General features: G+C 38.2%; 1 protein-coding gene across 6 annotated transcripts in view; it reads right to left on the bottom strand.

The window, feature by feature from the left end:
• PLCB1 (phospholipase C beta 1) overlaps positions 1-19,561 on the bottom strand; it is a 376,017-nt gene that overhangs the window by 96,895 nt on the left and 259,561 nt on the right. For all 6 annotated transcript variants that reach the window (XM_084513180.1, XM_084513181.1, XM_084513182.1 and 3 more), the window contains exons 11-14: positions 17,514-17,671; positions 13,752-13,834; positions 6,929-7,013; positions 6,274-6,451 (exon numbers count right to left, since the gene is read on the bottom strand). In XM_084513180.1, the coding sequence (XP_084369306.1) occupies positions 6,274-6,451; positions 6,929-7,013; positions 13,752-13,834; positions 17,514-17,671 (504 nt within the window). The remainder of the gene's footprint in view (positions 1-6,273; positions 6,452-6,928; positions 7,014-13,751; positions 13,835-17,513; positions 17,672-19,561) is intronic.

Raw genomic sequence — 19,561 nt, 5'->3', positions numbered from 1 at the left:
CACTCCAAAGAGATGTTCCCAAGCTTGGGTCACAGCCCTGGGGTTTGGAATTTCTATGTCACAGGATCCCTACAGGACCTTTGGTGAACGCTGTCACTTCCCTTGGGAAGCACCCACATAACAGAACTCACAGGGTGAAAAAAATGCATGAAAATTGATGGGATTCACATGCTGTGGTAACAAGGGCTGCTCAGAGAAATGCAGCTGCTTTGAAGATATCGCAGTGCATGTTCTCAGGTAGCATAGCTGGCAGGAATCAGCACACGATTCCCTTCACTGAGACTACTTTGGTGTGTCTTAGTGCTTGGACTCATAGCTCAAATGTGCCAGCTGAGGGCAGTGCAAATCAAATAATGTGACAAAGATGCGTAAAGCTCATCCTTACCCTGAAAACGTACTGATGGAGTAAATAGAACCAAATAAAACATTTTAAGCCTTGCTCCCAATTGCAGCGTACTTAACAAATTCCAATGGGCAAGACACAGATTCTTTATTGTTAATTACTAAATATCCTTCCCCTCTCAATGCTTTGATATGCTTGCACTAGAAATCAATCCGTCTTTCTCTTTAGTAACTCCTCCTTTGTGTTTGGCTATCAAAAAGTAAACACCGTGCATCTTCAAAGACTCTGAAAAAGCAGGTTTAACTTATACTGCAGTCACCTATCCACAACTTTGAGACTGACAACTGTCCTTAAAGGCTTTATTCCACAAACCTTTCATCTCTCTTCAACAGTGGCAATTTTATTTTGGAAGCTCCAAAATCTAATCACTGTGCAGCATTCCCAAACTCTTCAGAGAATGGTAATTCACTTTCAGTTCCTTCTGTCCATGTAACATCTAATCCAAAGCCCACTGAATCTAGAAACCCCTTTTTGTTCCAAGAGGCCTTGAATCATGCCCAGTGGGCCCTTTCTGAACATGTACAGCACAGATGATTAAAATAATGAGTGTGCCTTTCACAACCAAATGATGACTACCCAGGCTGCATTTCCTTCCAGATGCAGATGTTGAAATGTCATGCTTTTATTCATGAACGCATTTCTTCCTGCACATTTCATTGAAGAAAATAACATGATTGCTCAACAGGCTCAAGGGATGGCTCAGGGAACTTCAATGTGCTGCAAAGAGCCAGCCGTGCTCTCGCAAGATTTGCAGTGACAGTCTTGGGATGGGAAGCTCTAGATTTATCCAGACAGGCAAAATAACATTTCTCATTGTCTACAAAAAGGGGGACATGGGTAGACTTCAGCCAGCTTCCACTGCTGAGGTACCAGGTGGACGATAGCTTACTCTTGTTATAAGTGTCCAAGGAGGGAAGTATGCAACACACAACTCATTTATTTAAAAATATTTAACAGGAAAACTCCCAAGGAGATCAGATCTCATTTGGGCCCCTCACTACAGGAAGGACACTGAGGTGCTGGAACATGTCCAGAGAAGGGCAACAAAGCTGGTGAGGGGCCTGGAGAACAAGTCCTACGAGGAGCGGCTGAGGGAGCTGGGATTGTTCAGTCTGGAGAAAAGGAGGCTCAGGGGCGACCTTATTGCTCTCTATGGGTACCTCAAGGGAGGCTGTAGCGAGGTGGGGGTTGGCCTGTTCTCCCACGTGCCTGGTGACAGGACGAGGGGGAATGGGCTTAAGTTGCACCAGGGGAATTTTAGGTTGGATCTTAGGAAGAACTTCTTTACCGAAAGGGTTGTGAGGCACTGGAACAGGCTGCCCAGGGAAGTGGTGGAGTCACCATCCCTGGAAGTCTTCAAAAGACGTTTAGATGTAGAGCTTAGGGATATGGTTTAGCGGAGGACTTGTTAGCATTAGGTCAGAGGTTGGACTAGGTGATCTTGGAGGTCTCTTCCAACCTAGATGATTCTGTGCTTTTCAAGGCCTGCATCAGACTGCAAATCCAGAACACATAATATACAGGACTGCAAACACAGAATAACAACTCCTAAGAGTTTTTGAGACTATGACTACATCTGCATTGCCTTTCACTCAGCAGCATGATTCTGTGCTCTGACCCCAACTTCTTTTGCTGTTACACTGCTGGGACATGACATCAGAGCAAGCCTTGGCCAGACCAAGGAGATGTCTGTGCTATGGATACCCCCATGCTCACCTTCCCACAGTGCTGGTGGGATCAGCTCAATGCCACCACCCCTGGCCCTCCTGGGAATGTACAGATGTGGTATATCATAAAGGCACATGGTTTGTACATGCAGCTGTGCTGCAGGTCCAAGCCAGCGTGCATGTGGGAGCATGTGTAAGAGGGCCAACTAGCTGTAATGGCATTACTATTATTATTTGCATTTAGATGGGACTACAAACCCAGGACAGGACAGGATGTCACTGTACTCTTACACAAATACAGGGAAAGCAGAGACCTCTTGCTCCAAAAGCTTGCTTTCCAGGTATGAGACAAAAGCTGAGGGATTAAGAATTTGCTTCAAAATTTAAATACTCTTCAGTTAGCGAGCTTTGGCTACTTTCAGTACAGGCCTAATTTTGGTACAACATATGGCCTCACCCAGCAGAACTGCAGAGTACCCTGTACTCAGCTCTGGTGAGGCCGCACCTCGAGTACTGTGTTCAGTTTTGGGCCCCTCGCTACAAGAAGGACATCGAGGTGCTTGAGCGGGTGCAGAGAAGGGCGACGAAGCTGGTGAGGGGCCTGGAGAACAAGTCCTACGAGGAGCGGCTGAGGGAGCTGGGCTTGTTCAGCCTGGAGAAGAGGAGGCTCAGGGGCGACCTTATCGCTCTCTATGGGTACCTCAAGGGAGGCTGTAGCGAGGTGGGGGTTGGCCTGTTCTCCCACGTGCCTGGTGACAGGACGAGGGGGAATGGGTTTAAGTTGAGCCAGGGGAGTTTTAGGCTAGATGTTAGGAAGAACTTCTTCACTGAAAGGGTTGTGAGGCACTGGAACAGGCTGCCCAGGGAAGTGGTGGAGTCACCATCCTTGGAAGTCTTCAAAAGACGTTTAGATGTAGAGCTTAGGGATATGGTTTAGTGGAGGGCTGTTAGCGTTAGGTTGGAGGTTGGACTCGATGACCTTGAGGTCTCTTCCAACCTAGAAAATTCTGTGATTCTGTGATTCTGTAACCTATATGTAAATGGCTTCTTTGAAAATCTCACTTATTTGTTTGCGTTAGTTGTGCTAAAACTACCAGGTCTAAGATTCTTCTTTAACAAAATGAGAATCTCACAAATGTTATCTCAGAAATTCTTTTTCTGCTTTGCCAGCATTGCTTCTTTATCCCAAGCTGTTGGATATAAGTTTTTTACACTTACAGATATTATACTCTACTGAAGTTGGTTTTTACATCAGTTCCATGAAAAAACTGGCAAGCCATTCTGAAAAGCTATTGCTTCAGAACTGTTTTTTAATTATTGCTACCATATCACCATCACCTAGCTTTCACATGGTATGTTTTATAAAGATATCACAAGAATGGTTTATTTGGGTTTAATTAAATCTGACCTCAAGCAGTGTAAGACACAGAGAAGCCTGCTATCAACTGACGTACAGATCTCCATATTTTTTGCACTGCTGTGAAAAAAAATCATTTAAAATCTCAAGAAGGCTACATCAGCACAACTTTCTCCTGCAGATCTGCAGTAATTCTTACAGGTGCTAAACAATACAGTAGAGTTATTTGAATACTATGCCCAACATGCTAAGTGTAAAGATTATATTAAGGTTGGAGAATTGAAACACTTCATTTTAAGAAAAGTTAAGAATTAGGCTTCTTTTAGCAAGTCTTTAATTGAATTATTCTCCTCATGCAGCGTATAGAAATTGGTACTGGGTATAGAAGAGCATGATGTCTGCAGTGCATTACAAGTTGCCAATACTGAGATGCCTCTAAGGAACGAGGCAGTGCAAAGATGTGAGTCTTGATGACTGCTGGGCACTGCCCTGTAGAACCAGGCTCTACTCTGGGTCTTGCCACAGCAGTCATAAAACACCAAATAATTTTTAAAAAATGTTCACAGAAAGCTGGCATCTGATTTACAGAAATGCTCAGTGCTCATAGCTGGAGCTGGAGCTGAAATCTCTGGAGCTGTGTTCTGAATACTTAAAAATTCAGTGCAGTCTTTAACAACAAATCCCGGATGTTCCTTGTCAGTTGCCCCCAAACTGTTCTTAAACCCTCTCAAACTCTGTTGTTCTCAGATTAAATTGGATTAATACTATTTCACTCCCCACAGGTATTGTTCAGATAAATTCACTGTTGTTTGTTGAGTGTTTATATGCAGCATGAATATCCCTACAGAAATTCACTGTGAGGTGAAGATGCTAGACCTGGGATCAAGAACTGAATGACAAAGAGCAAAAAAATATTGACTAATTTTCATTCTCCAAAACAGGCATAGGCTCTAAAGAAGAAACAATGGCAAGGATTACAAGTAATGTATTTTGGCAGTCACAGATGAACCAAGTGACCACATTATTTTGCCATCTCAGTTCTAGCATTTTCTAAATTGTATTCATCTTCAAAATCTACAGTTTACAGAAATTGCTACACAGGCAATACAGATATAATATTCACAGTTAATGTTTAAAATTGCACACCCTTTTATGGGACTTATTCCCCTGCCTTGCCTCATCATTGACACAGATTCATCATTCACATGATGTCATCACTCACAGCCCAAGTCTTTTCCTATAAAAATGCACGGAGGGGTTCCTGAAGTACAACAAAGCTGTTATCCTCAATTAAGATCAGACAGAGGAAAAAGAAAAAAACATAAAGCAGAAGTCATGCAGTATGCTGTTCGTTTCTCACTATATGCCGGTAACAAAACAGTAAGATTAGGAACCCAGGACTGATTTCAATTTTTGGAATGGAGGAGGTTGGCGTATTCTCATGTATTTTTCTGTTGCTTGTGTTTGTCTAAAGGAAATCATGAAAACAGTATTAAAATCATTCCTGACACCAGGATGAATCTTCTTTTGAAATCCAAGCCCTACACCAAAGCATGGCCTTTTAAAAATGTATTAACACAATTGCTGAAAACTCTTTCTTTCTTTGTTTCTAATAGGATATACAATGTTACCCACAAATTCAGCATGATTTTTTATTTTATTTTTTTTAGTTCAGCTTGAGGCAAACTGCCAGCATGAAAATTTTCAGCTCCATTAATCAGACTTTAGAAAAAACTACAAACAACTGAAAAAAAAATAAAAAAAAGGCAAATGGCAATGAACTTATATTCCAGCAGAGATTTCAATCTACACTGTGAGCATTCCACTAATAGGACATAAATATTTCTGCTTTTAGCAATTCAAAATTTCAGTCTTAAGAGGAAGAAGAAATTCTGGTCCAGGGAACAGACACTTGGTTGGGAATCAGGATACATACATTTTGTTGCTTGTCCTGATGCTGATCTGCTACCATGGTTTAAAGTAAATACTTAATTATCTCTTTCTCTGCATTTTTCCTGTTCTAGTTAGGCTTTAAGCTCTTCAGTGTAAAGGATGTATCTTACTGTATTTTTGCATAAAATACCCACACTGGTCCCCTGCAGATCCTATAGGCATTAATAGTATATATGCATTAAATTAAAATAACTTCTCAAATTCATTTCTGATTTTAAAAGTTACGCTGATAATGAACAAATTAAACGATATACAATTCTTTCCATTGGCTACATTCCTAACAATCGCTGATGGTAACAAATATTTTTTTGTTGTTGTTGTTGTTGTTGTTGTTGTTGTTGTTTTTTCCATCTCTGGAACAGAAGAACATTTTAGAGCACTTTGCATAGAGTTCTGCAACATGTTCCCAACTACTGCAAAGCCCTGTCTGACAAACAGATATTCTACCCAAGTTACCCTAAATCTTAGACATTGCAGAACCACTGCAGTTCTTCTGTGCAACAGGTTAAATGTAGCAAGGCTCTAAAAGGATACCAAATGATATGCACATATCAGAAGCAACAAAAAAAGAAAACATTTATATTTGATGTTGGGCTTAGGCATGCAACAAAGGCAGACAAGGGTGAGTGAGTTGGCTGCTTGCTCTATTTCCTAAACAGCACAGATAAATGTTAATACACATCACTGATCTTTAGGTCACTCCATACGTGATTCCTCAGCCTCAAGCTTTCTCAGGCTCCTGGAGTAATGACACTTAGTGTTGTTTCCTGCTGAGTAAAACCTACACTGGTGTACCTTTACCTTGCTAGAGCAATGTAAATGGCTTGAAAAACACAGCTGTAATTAAGCATTTGTGTTTTAGTGAGAAATATATTTGTAGATTCAATTCATACCTGCTCCTGGGGAGGAAGGTTCAAACATGCTAGATGTTTCACTGCATGTGTTGGAAGCTTGCTCTAAGAGCTTCTTTTTTGCACTTCCATCTGCAGACTTATGGGACTTCTTTTTATTCTTCACTAGAATTTTGTACATTAAATCCATAGGGCTTGGAAGAGGAACCCCAGGCTCAAGCTTGAAGAAAAGGAAGAGAAATTTGTTACAACAGGAGAAACAAGCTTAAGGCAATTTCTTAGGGCCCACATGGTGAAAGATAATTTTGTAAGCACTATGAGCCCTGTTAAAGTGAAGCGTATCTTGCAAAAGAGGCAACCTCGATGTTAAACGAAACTGGGCTACTGAGAGCACTTATGGAAAATACCTTATGAAATGTCTACAGTAATAACTGCAATAAGTATTAGTTCAAATATGAAAGCATACGTTATAAAATGGCAGCTATAGGAATCAATTGCATTTAAAGGATTACAATTCACTGTAATGGAACAATCTCTGCAACAGAAACTATATGCTTAAATCACCGCAGCACATGCCATTTAACCCCCTTCCTTTAGATTATGTTTTGGAAGGCCATATATAAAGAATGACACAGGATTGAAACACTTAAATGAAAACACAGATATCTGTGATTTGATAAATACCAAACCATATTACCGGATATTTTTCCAATGGATCCATAAGCAGTGCATCTCCAAATATTAATCTGCAGTACTCTGCCATTTTTGCCTGTTGTTTAGGGCTAAAGGGTGGAAAAGAAATAAATAAATGAGTCCGACTAATGCTACAGACTGAAAGCTACAGTAATGGAATATCTAATATCCCTAAACCAGATATAATTTCCTGTTCCAATCACTGTGAATTGTTCACAGAGGCATAGATATATCATGCAATTATTCCAATTCCTCTGATAGAGCTTATCAAAAGGATGACACATGAAGTCAGTAGGCACTTGAATAATAGTGAAACTGAACTTTTAACACTGAGTTGTATTTTCCCACATGCCTAGTAGAAAACAAAAAATGAGGATGTCGGTAGTTACCTGGAAATAACTGTTGCATGAAGTTGCCTCTTTCAGGCAACATTTTTATTCAAAGTTTAAGTATTTTTCTGGTGTTACCTTATACACATGCCAGACATTCTTCTTGCACCACCTCTTCCCGTTTGGATTTCTTTCTCTTATTTGTCATACCTAACCTAATGCATCACAGCCCAAACAGTTACACAGCCTCCTCTGCAGGTGCCTCTGTTAAACTTCCCAAACTGTGGGTACACGTCACCTCTCCCCATGCATCTACAGGGCACAACCATACAGAAGAACGAGCAGAAGATGTTACTTGGGTTTCAAAAGCAGCAAAAATGCATCAGTTAAAGGCGCTGGTAGCGACACAGCTAGCTTACTGCATCTTTCCTTATAACAGCCCACTTTCCCACCCTATTTGTGTTAGCTGACGTGAGATGAATGCTCTGGGTGCTGTGGCTGTGCAGTGTGACAGCCCATCCAGCTAGAGCCCTGCTCGCAGCTGTGCTGCAGCTCTGTGCTGCTCTCTGCCACAAAGTGCTGGCCCAGCCACAGACCTCACGGGTGAGGCTGGCACCAGCAGCTTGCACTGCCCTCGCCAGCTCCACCAGAAGTATTCCTCCTGCCGGATGCCCATTGGCAGAAGTCACAGTGTAGATGTAATTGGTACTACTGCTAAGATGTATTATGCCAATTTGGAGAATTGCTGTAATAAGTGGTGGTGTAACTGCATTTTTAATTAAATACTGCATGCATGTAATGCATATATAACTAGGACCAATATACCAGGTGGAGCTGCTCGATGATTAGATTACTGGTTGGGTCACTGGTCAGATTCCTTATTTATGTATTTTCTTTTTAAATTATATACAGAGTCAAATTTTACCATCGTAAATTACTTCGGTGGTTTTCATGACATCCTCTAGAAATAAACTGAACCTCAGCAAATTCTACTTATAATCAATTTTCCCAAAGTGCAACTCCAGAATGAAATAATTGCTGCATACCATAGTGATGGGAATTTTAGGACTGAAAATAGGTTATATTGCTTAGAAATATTACTCAAATCATCTGAAAATGTAGCTCAGTACTACAGTCACTCTCTTTCTAATTTTAGACAACTGTGTATTTTTGTTATATGTGTCCATTTAATAAAATCTGCAACAACCGAGGCTTAGGTTTATTTGATATTTTCCATTTTTGATACTCTGTTGAGAAGTTTTGATGAAAGAACAGGTTTATCTTGCTTAATATAACCTCAACTACTATTAATTATGATCTGCATATCATGAAAGATACACGAATGGTATAAGCAGTTATGTTACCATGGAGCTATTTTTCAGGACAAAGTAGAGCTCGGTATATATGAAAAAAGGCGTGCTCATTTTTCTCTTAAAAACTAGGAGTACAGCAACTTCTATGCCTATTTTGTCATTAGCCACCAACTGAGCACTTGGCACCGGAGCTCTTCCTGGGTTCAGCAGGGCCAAACCAGAGCTGAGATGAAGGCTGGGTGGCATGTGAATCAGAAAACGTAATTTCCCCAAGATCAGCATTCTGGATGTCCCTTGAAGCAGATTCAGGGTGAAACGGTCATTAGCTCAGTCATTTACAAAACATATTGAGAGTAGGTTTTAAATTATTCCACCAAGCTCTACAAGAGCTGCTTGCAGTTTAAATCACTACAGGATTTCATCGATGCTTTCTTTTACATGCAGCTAATTCTGAAAAAAAGCTAAGAGCCACTTTTAGCTGAGGATGGAAAATTAAGATGAACACAGGCAAGGCAGTGAAACTAAGAACCCACGAGGGAGAAGGTGATGGGAAGAACAGATCAGGCAATGACTGTGTGTTAGCTATTACTAACCGCGAGCTACCAAGGAAAATAAAGGCACCTCACTCTGCTCTAGTAAGAAAGCAGACTGGGTATTTGCTGCACATCTTGCTTACAAGAAGTCATTAAAGGGAAGTTTATTTCAATCTTCTCCACCACTGTTTTTTGAACAGGCCCATGCTCTGAGGACCCAGAAAGTTCAAGGGACATTTCCTTGAATCACAAGAGCACAATTACTGAAGTCCTAGTAATTAGATGTGAGATGCAACATCAGCATTTTTAAATGGGCACACCAACTCCAAAAAAGAACTCTCGATAAGAAATAGAAAAAACATACAAAACTTAAATCTAATACATTTCATACTGTCACCACAGCTAGAACAAATTCTTTTGATCTTCCATGTTTAATTACATGTTTACCTCAAAGAACACACAGTGAGGACTTTTATTTATGCATAAGAGAAACATTTAAAGCAGCATATTTTGGTTTAGCACATAAAATCCTAATCATCACTTTGCAGAGGCAAAAAGGAGGAAAAGCAAAATTATGCAGAAAACCTAACAGTTTTTAAAACTATCAAAAAATCTTGCAATATTGGAGGCCAAAGAACAAAAGTTTTTTTGTTACAGAATTAATTTTCATTGTGAACTGGACCATATACACAGTTATTTTAAAAGCTCTGAAGAAAGGAGCCGAGAAATTTATGAGATATTTAAAAGTACCAGCATTTAAATGAGTGGTATTTTTTGCATATTCTCCCAGAAATACATATTGTTTCAATAGAAAGATCATTAGTAATGGTATATATTATTATGTATTACATTTATAGTACTTTAAAAGTTGGAGTATAAGTTTTCTTTTACTTTCCCTTCTTTTCAAGCAACCAACTAAATACCAGCTTTTCTACAACAATGTATTTCCTCATTTGCATTGTTAAGAAACAAAAAAACAGGTTTTTCCTAAAGAAAAAATGTTCACACCTATTGCTATTGGAAATTCTCTTGGCATTCACATAGCTTAATGAAAATGGATTGTCTCAAAACGGCTGACTTGATCTGCTTTATGTTTTTCACTGTGTGGATATGGACAGGTATCACATGGAGCAATTATGTATGCCCCCAGAATGTGCCAGGGCACAGGAAGATAAAATGGTAACATGATACCTGGAGATATGGAAATACAGAGAATCTGAAGAAATGTTTTCATTAACATTATTGCATTGCTTGTATTTTGTTTTACTGTGTTTGTACTGGGCCTATTATGAAGGTCAACCACAGAGGCTCTCCAGCACTACTGCGCAACTGCTGCTCCTAACATTGTATTATTATCACTTCTGCAGAGATAGTTACTCTGCATAAGACAAATAAAGACACAGATCCTCCCCAGAAGAGACTAAAATAATTTAAAGTGTAGGAAGAAAAAGTGATAAAAATCCTTTTAATATTTGAAGTAACAGTTCCAGCAAGAAATCAGCAGTATGAATAACTGTAATTAAATTTAATCTTGGAAGCAATCTTATATGGATACTGTTCAAGGATCACTTAACCTTTTTGCTATGTCATCAGTGCATTTCTAATTATAGAGTGTCTGCTTTCAGATTTGCAGATAGCTTATCTTCTTGTAAGCCCAATTTCAAACATCAAGGTCTTCCTGAGGTCTTTTAAGAATTTTCAGGACAGCTTTCATTTTTTGATAGAAGTAACATATTTTCTTAGCATTGTCTTTTTTTCAGTGTGCATATTTAGAGTTCAATAAAAATGATGGTATATATAATATTTTATATATTCCAAAGTCTATATGCTTACCTCTTTTTCTATTTTTTTATTGTATATAAATAAGCAAGAATGAATATATGACACAGTGAAATTACAGTAAAGGAAATGAAATTTCTTCGCATGTTATAAAAGACATTTGAAGGGATTCCTTACAAGAAATACAAAAAAAAAAAAAAATTAAAATGGCACTACATGCCAACAGACAAATGATTTATTCCTTAGGTGGACAAAAAGTGGTAAAAAATACTCTCTTGAACAAAAAACAGAAGGAAGAAAAACTGTATTTTAAGTCCCCTGGTGATTAACACTGTCATATCTATATTGGTGATGTATAACTTAAAACATCTGACAATTGCAATGTCTGAAAGTCATGCATACAAAACACAGAGTTAAACTGTATTTCTGTTCAAACCAATGTCGGTATTTCAACCGTTTTGTATTGGATCAGCATTTTACCCATGAATACTGACTCTCGTAATTTGAAAATCAGCAGAAAAATTTGAGTCACACCGAAGTAGGAATTGATGTCATTAGGATTTGATAACAGTTCCATGAAAACACTTATCATTGTTTGTTAATAACTCACAAACCTAGTTTTACAATCTAGGAGAAAAACAACATTCCAAGTAAATGAAAAGACAAACAGAGCATTCCACGGAATTAGGTGAAGGTTTCCTCGAGTGGCATGACTAATTGCAGATTTCTCTAGCAACTAGTGAAGAAATGAAGGGATAATTGTAGCAGTCAGTAAAATAACTAGAAATTATTTACAGCCAAAGCAAAATTAGAATTCATACACACTAAGCCTTATAGTTTACTGCAGCAAAAAATCATAAATGGCAAAAAGCCTTACAAAGAGGAAATATTTGATATTGCTTCCCTAGACTTGCTTTGCTAAAAACTTGTATCATAGGAACACATGAAAAAAAAAAAAGCCATCTAATAATACAATTTGGGATAATTCATTATTCCATGACCAGAGTTTTCTGAAGAGAAAGGTATAGTGGCTTCTGTGGGAGAAAACTGTAAAGATGGGAATAATGCAGCCGTAACTCTGGTCCATCTTTGACTTGCTCCTGCAGTATCACAACACCTTTAACCTTGACAAAGTTTCATCTTACAGTTTTAAAGCCCCTTACATACATGACTTACATCTGACAGAAGTTTAATTTGCGCAACCATTTACTATTTTACTTTGTTGAAATAGAACAGACCACCCTGGAATATTTGAAGATTTAAGTCTTACTGACTGCAGGAAGAAAAATCTAAGTGCTCTGTTTAAGATAAATCTGATGTTGCTTCTTCTCTGCCTTATAGCAACACAGTGAATTTACATTTTAAAAATCGAGAAGAATTAATACAAAATATAATACATTGAAGAATGATGGTTGAGACCTTTTCTGAAGACCAGAGGTTGCATTTGGAAGTGCTGTGAATTAAAACCTATAGCTGCATGTGAGTATAAGCAAGTTGAAAGTGATATAACTTATACCAACAAATAAGGAGTGAGGGGACCGATTAGAGAAAGAAATTAAATAGAGCATCTGTGTGATCTTTTAGAGTAGAACAGAACCAACTAAGCAGGATTTAACAGTTAGGTAGCTGTTTTAACAATAACCATGTGTCCTTTAAATGTGCACACAGCAAACATACTCATCAACAAAAGGTAATGTTAACTTAATCTGTAAGGCACAGAGGTAGTGTAGGTCAGCTCTCAGATTTTAAAGTTTTCTACCTACATCATTTTTTTTTTTTTATCAGTATTGCCATATCTGTTCTTAAAACATTCTCACATAGCTTCTTCTACCAGTTCCTTCCCTTATGATGAGAATGTTCTTTCTAAAACAATGGAAAAGCGGTTAGCCCTCACCCTTTTTCCTTTTAGAGGAGAAAAAGTTCTGACGTCTTTTCTGACTTGTATTAAATCACTCATAACATTCCCAAAGATTACTTTTTATTTTAAATGAAAAAGAAAAAAATTTTCTTAAACCAAACTGGCCCCAGAAGCATTGCAAATGTTTTCATAGCAGAAAACAAAAACAGAAAAGGCAACTGAAGTTAAGGCACATCCTGTGTGTCAGTCTCACCCCATTTTGAACCATGTGGTCTCTTTCTATACTCAAAACCAAGCAAAAGATTATGTCAAACTTAAAAAAGAAACAAACAAACAAACAAACAAAACACTAAAATAGTAGTAACATAGATAACTGGGACAAATTTAGAAGCGTTTTCACTTTGTTTTCTTTTCTTACACAGGAAAACAAGCATTCTTTGCAATTAAAACAAACAAACAAACAAACAAAACCAGAAAACAGCTTAGGAAAATTTTTTGTTTGTTTTTGTTTTGTTTTTGGCAGATACTGAACAGTTCCTGGACTTCCATGTAACCTATTTTGCAATCCTAGCTAGCCTATGGTTCTGACCTCTACTTCTAACACATGAGAAACAGACCAATTCTATGCAGAGAAGAGATGCACTTCATTTTTTTTATTATTATTATTTTATTTATAGTGCCAAACAAGGTCATTAAGCAGGTGAAACATTGCTTCTTTTTCTTTGCTGAAGTATCACTTCATTCCAGCAGGACATACCGAGACTGCCAAGTTAACAGATTTTGTCTCACAGTCATTCAAGCTTTTTCTTTCATACAAAAGTTTCTAATTCAAAAAAAAAATTAATAATAAGCCCAATTCATTCTGATCATTTGGGGTACATAAGCTGGTGCAAGTTTTTGTTTTAGTAAGATCTGTTGATTATGTCAGATAGTAAAGCTGCCACAAATTCATACATAATCCTGTCCTTAGTTATAAAAATGTAAAACCTTACAGGGAAACAAAGTAATTACTTACGAATCCACATGATTTTCGAAGGAAAGGAGGATTGGAAAGGGTGACGTCTTAAATGCACACTCAGCAATAGCTTCTATTACTTCCTAAAGAATCAAAATGTATACAGTTAGAAATTTTTCTCTAAAAAAACATCTTTTTAGCCTTTGAAGACAGAAAAGACCTAAAGAGTTCTGAAATAATATCCAACCCCCCTGAAAATCATACTCAGACTTTCTATTATAACCTTTCCTGAAAGCTGTGCATATACTTTTGTAGCAACTGAATTTTTCAACCTGATCTGTAATCAAATCTCCAGAATGTTTGATGAGTCTCCAGCATTGCATTTCTCCAGAAATGACTTACGTCTGCCTAAATCAATAGTTTAAATGTTAAATTTGGTCTTTGCGTGGAGTTGTTCCATGCCTGAAGCTATGTCTTTCATGAATTATTTTGCATAATAATAAACATGCTCTTACAAACTTGTATCTTCTAAACATCATCTGCACAAACATGCATCTGTAAAATCCTTTAGTTACTCTGACTCACAAGTTTTTTTGTTTTATTTTGTTTTGATGACAGAAACTCCCTTAAGTCAAAGAAGAGAAGAGAAGAAAAGAGAAGTTATTTAGTTGTAACAGTTGGCTGTGTAGTAATCATCAAATAGGGCTCAGAAATGGAAACTTCCACAGAAGTGTCTTTTTGGTTTTGTTGGAAAATAGCAACTGTAAATAGAGTAATCATTTGATAATACTAATTTTAGTAGGGTGCACAATACAGTGAAGCACTTGGTATTAGAAATTATTAATGTTTTCCTATTGGAGATCTTTTTTTCAAGATAACGTATCAAATATTGAAGACTTTACTATCTTTGCTGTCAACCTCTGGAGTTTAAAAGACCCCATAATCCTTTTCTGTCCCAAATCATAATGACGACTAAAATTAAAAGGTTTATTTACTTTGAACAAGCACTCTAAGGGGATTCATTTTTTTCACTTTCTCTACTTTAAAATGCTCAGTTCAGAAGTGTAACAGTAAGAAATGCACTTTCTAACTCAAAAGCTGGGCTTCTGGTATGTTCCTTCTAATATTTTTTGAAAAACCCAGGGCTGGGAGTAACACACAAGCCGCCTCAAGATCTTCTGATATGAGCTAGAGTACATACAGAATTTACAGTCTTCATGCAGGTAAAAAAAAAATACACAGCTCAGGCACAGATAGTCATAGCTTTCCTCACAATATGAGAAACTTTTTCTATCAGGTCTAACAGGTGATGAATGACTATATTTAATAAAATGCAATCACCCAATATTTAAGTGCCTCACATATCACTAACATTCATGTGCTTCAACTAAGCCTTGAGAGAAAGCAGAAAGGCAAAGCATTTACTGGAAGAGTAGTAAATGGTGCAGAAGGCTGGATCACTGCAGGTAGAAAGCTGCGGTTTCACAGCAGCAATTCTCCCATGGGAAAAGTCATTCCATGATGGAGTTATTCCTGCCACATGCTTTCTTTCCAACACCAGTAAATCATTGAGTGTTGGTGCCACATTACATCAGTAATAATGTGGGATTCTCAAGAACATCTAAGGCAATTTTACCGTTACAAGGGCACAGCAGAGCTGAGAACAGGGTTACAAATACTGAGCCCTCTCACCTAGATGCTTTCCACCCACATCCTGGGTTGTTTTCTTGATCTCCACCTACTTGCACCCCACCTCCTTGCTTATGGAGCTTGAGATGAGCAGCAGTGCAGAGATCAGTCCTGAGGCCTTTCTTGCTCCTACACAGTACCCTAGCTGTGGACTAAATCCATAAAGTTATTTTCAACTATATTCTCAGTTGCAAAAAGGGACAGAATTCAGCATGGGTGGAGAAAATTAGCCTGAAAAAGTAAAACCAGGATGACATTGATGAAATCTGGGGGTAAAAATTTCAGATATTGGTTCAACAGAGTAAGAGGCATGCTGGTGATTCAGTCTTGCAGCGCCTTCAATGTAAATGCAAATTCTCTACGGTCAGAAAAGAACAACATGTTAAATTCCACATTTTACTTCAGCTGCAGAATGACTCACCTGAAACAGGTCTCCAAGGTATACGTAAGTACATATGCACAGATTCCTGGTTGTGGCATGAAAAATACCCTATAAGATCACACCCTTGCAGCAGCTCACAGACTGCAGCTGAGAAAAACCTCACAGATTTCTATGTCATGAAGCCCAGTAAAAAGCAAACAAACAGGAAAAAAATAAATCCAACACTAAAACCCCAAAACAAAGCCCCAGAAACATAAGAATGGGTAGTACATATTGCTTCTGTGCTCACACTTCTGAAAGCCTATCTGAGGCTTTCTCAGCTGACACACAACCGACAGACTGAACAGAAGCCCTGTGTGCTGTGGTCACACCAAACACATGACCCAACAAATGATTCAGCACTGAAGACCCAGTGATCACTCCGAATTGATTCACACACTTCTGACACATTATTTCGCTATCATTTTGCTCTTCCTAAGTCAAGCAGCACTCTTTGAGTGTTCAAAAGGAAACCAGCAGTCAATACATTTTTACAGTTTCTATGTGGAGAAAAAATGTGTCCTACAGTGACAGATGAAATATCCCTGAATTGGTTTAAAACCCCTTCCAATATCTCTCCTGCAAAAATAATGCCTAGAGTTGGACATCTAAATAAGCAGGATGATTACAACTGTGATTCTCATTCCTGCTAATGCTCTTTTTAAGAATTAGATCAATTTTGTTTTAAATTCCTGCTCGTGGCCAAAGGAGTTGAGAGCTATCTTCCTTAATTAAAGGACTTCCAGCAATCAAACTCTATGCATATAAACATAAATGGTTTTCATCAGATTCATGACAAAGTTAATAACAAAAGTGCAAGAAGGTTGTGTTTTACATTTTCCTGTGATTAACTCAATCAGCGGAGAGTTAGAGAAAGCAAATTGACAAAAAGCAAGGGGATGCTCTGGTGTGAGTGAAATTTGGTGTTTTGTCTGTGTAGTAGTATTGTTATTTTTTTCTTCAAGGTAGGCATTATAAGACAAAAAAACATTAACTCATGCTTCAGTGTGGGAGACATGCCTCAAATTTTAACTGGTAGAAAATCTGCATCTATCACCTGTAATACAAGCAAATTCAGAAACGGACATTTTTCCACATCTTCTTGCACAGGGAAGTCTAGAAATATATTTCCAGGGCAAGTTAGTGTCTCAGATAACCAAGAATTATTTCTTCAGACTTCAAAAATGATATCTTGATGTATCATTACAGGCTGTGCTAACTACCAATATTGAAACTATAGCAAAACACCTCCATCCCATTCCTCTAACATGTCAGATCAAAAACGTCTTTGACAATAACAAGGTAACAATTTAACGTTATTGCTAGGGTAGAGCATCTGCCTTTTATTATGGAAAAGGGAAATGGAAGATGACATTCAGAAATACAGATGATAGGTTTGGGGTTTGAATGGCATTAATAACCCCTCACATCCTCCAAAGCTACTTATTTTTATTTTTCATCCTCTAGTGCTTCAGATCTGATCCCAAGTATCAGGGATATGTGTAATCACCAAGAACCTCTTCCTCTGCGAGGTTCGAATACTGCAACTTTTCCAGTGATTCCCCACATTCTCTGAAGTCTCCTCTTAACTTATTTTTACTCCTACACTTTTGCTCCCTTCCACCTTTGCAGCAATGAATTTGTCATGCATTTTATGTGAAAGAAACCACCCTGCCTAAACCCAATCACGTCAGCATGCTGCGTTGCTGTACCTTGAAGGATATTTCAGTCGTCATAGTGAAACCATGTGTAATGACCGGCTCTTCTTCAGCTGTTCGTCCTTTCCAGCAGTCCAGCTCCACACAGCGGCAGCCTGACAAAAGCACTTGCCGATACATCTCCACCGATGAGTTACCGGCCAGCTGTCCAGCTGAGACAACATAACGAGAACATGAAAAAAGAGAAGTCATTTCGGGCCTCAGGAATAAATACAAATAATCTAATAATAAACAGAGTTAGCGGCATCTTTTACCCTTGGCTGACAGGAATACCACTCAAAGGCATACAAAAAGCATAACAACTTAATGGAAATGACTTAGGCAGAGTCAATGTCATGGTTTGCATTCTGCCATAAGTTAAACTGCTGTGAGTGAAGAGAAACAACTGAATTGAAGCAAGTACAGAAACTTCTGTTAGACAGAATTGACACAAAATAAAATAATGCATTAGTTCTAAAAGACTTTGTTACCCTTTGACAAGCAAAGTGAAATTCAGAGGCAACTCAGGACAGCAAGAGTACATTTCTAATAACACGCAGTGTTTAGTGCAAGATAAAACCAACCTCCTGCACAGTCACTAATAGTGCCATCACCAGGTCTCAAATCTATATTTAACACTCTAATCACTACATTCAGTTGGTCGGTAAAATTTCCTGATGTGATACTCCACTATGCAGAAAGAAACTTAATTAGACTACCAACTTCCAACAATGACATAATATAAATCAAAAAAATAAACATTGAAAAGTCAGTTCTTCCCAAACTCAGGAAGTATTAAAACCCAAACAAATCCAGATGTTGCATTCAGGGAAGGATATCCAGCCAGGGTGTTTTCATCCGCTTCAGCAGGTTTGGTTCCAGTCAGATGGATACAAATTTCTTTGAGCAGAGAGGCAGAGATAATGGAAGAGTGGCTTAGTGCTTGTTTTAGATGTGAAGAAAATGGATGTATTTTCCTGCTTTCTAGCAGACTTGCCAAGAAGGTCTTTATGGGTTTCTTGAAGGGCATTCACTTGCTTTTTAAGGAGGCAGTGGGTTCATTTATGCTAAAGATTCTTTATTGACAGGAGTTGCATAAAACACTTCATCCAGACTGGCATATAATATAGCACAGATTAATCCTTGCTTTACTCTCTTTAGGTTTTAAGTTGGAACCTGTATGTTCTGGTTTGCTTCAACGAGTAGCATTGGTCCACTTTCTCTGTGTTTTTACCTTCTGCTATGGACTGTAATAGAATAACTTTTCTATTGGAAAACTCCTGTTTATCATGCATGTCTTATGCATGAACTGGATCATAAATACTCAAATGCATTAACATTTTTCCTACTGAAATCTGTAAGGTTTCTCAGCACCTGCTGGAACTGACGGGAAACGCGTAAATAACACAGCTTGGCCACTGCTGGAAGGTTCTGAAAATCCAAATGGAGTCAGCAAAGTTACAATGTGCCTCTTGTTTTACTTCACTTTTTTTGTGTGTGTGTGCTTCTCCTCTGATTAAGGCAGATTATCTTCACTCACACACTAACCCTTTTTTGTGCAATCCCAGTGTCTGGGGTAAGCAGAGGCTCTTTTTCTTTGCAGGACACAAACGACCATGGGCACGGATCAGGGTACAACAGCACACATTTCTGCATACTCATCCCTAAGCATCTGCTTATGAAAACTTGGCTGTCGTTATATGGGTCCTTTGAGCTTTGCTGCCTGAAAAACTGCATTCACTTTGAACTCTATTTTCATGTTCTTCGTCTTTTCCCTCAAAGCATATTGAATTTTGATTAACAAACTATTTTATGATTAACAAACTCTACTATACCTCCTGAGAGACTACTGGCTGTTACTATTGCTAAGTATTTTGGACTACAAGATCCATAACCTTCTAAAGTGCTTAAGTAAATCATGACATGCATTGCTTGTCAGGTAACACTTTCCCACACTACCTTATTAATAAAGCTCGGTACTTTTGGAAGGATTTCTGCTCAGAGTAAGAGGATATTTAAGCTCCAAAACATTCAGTCACGAGAAAGATTCCCAGTCAGGGTGA

The sequence above is a fragment of the Aythya ferina genome (assembly GCF_964211825.1).
Source record: "Aythya ferina genome assembly, chromosome: 3".
Classification (NCBI taxonomy): Eukaryota; Metazoa; Chordata; class Aves; order Anseriformes; family Anatidae; genus Aythya; species Aythya ferina.
The sequence above is the reverse complement of the archived record's forward strand: the minus strand, read 5'-3'. Positions and strand labels throughout refer to the sequence as shown.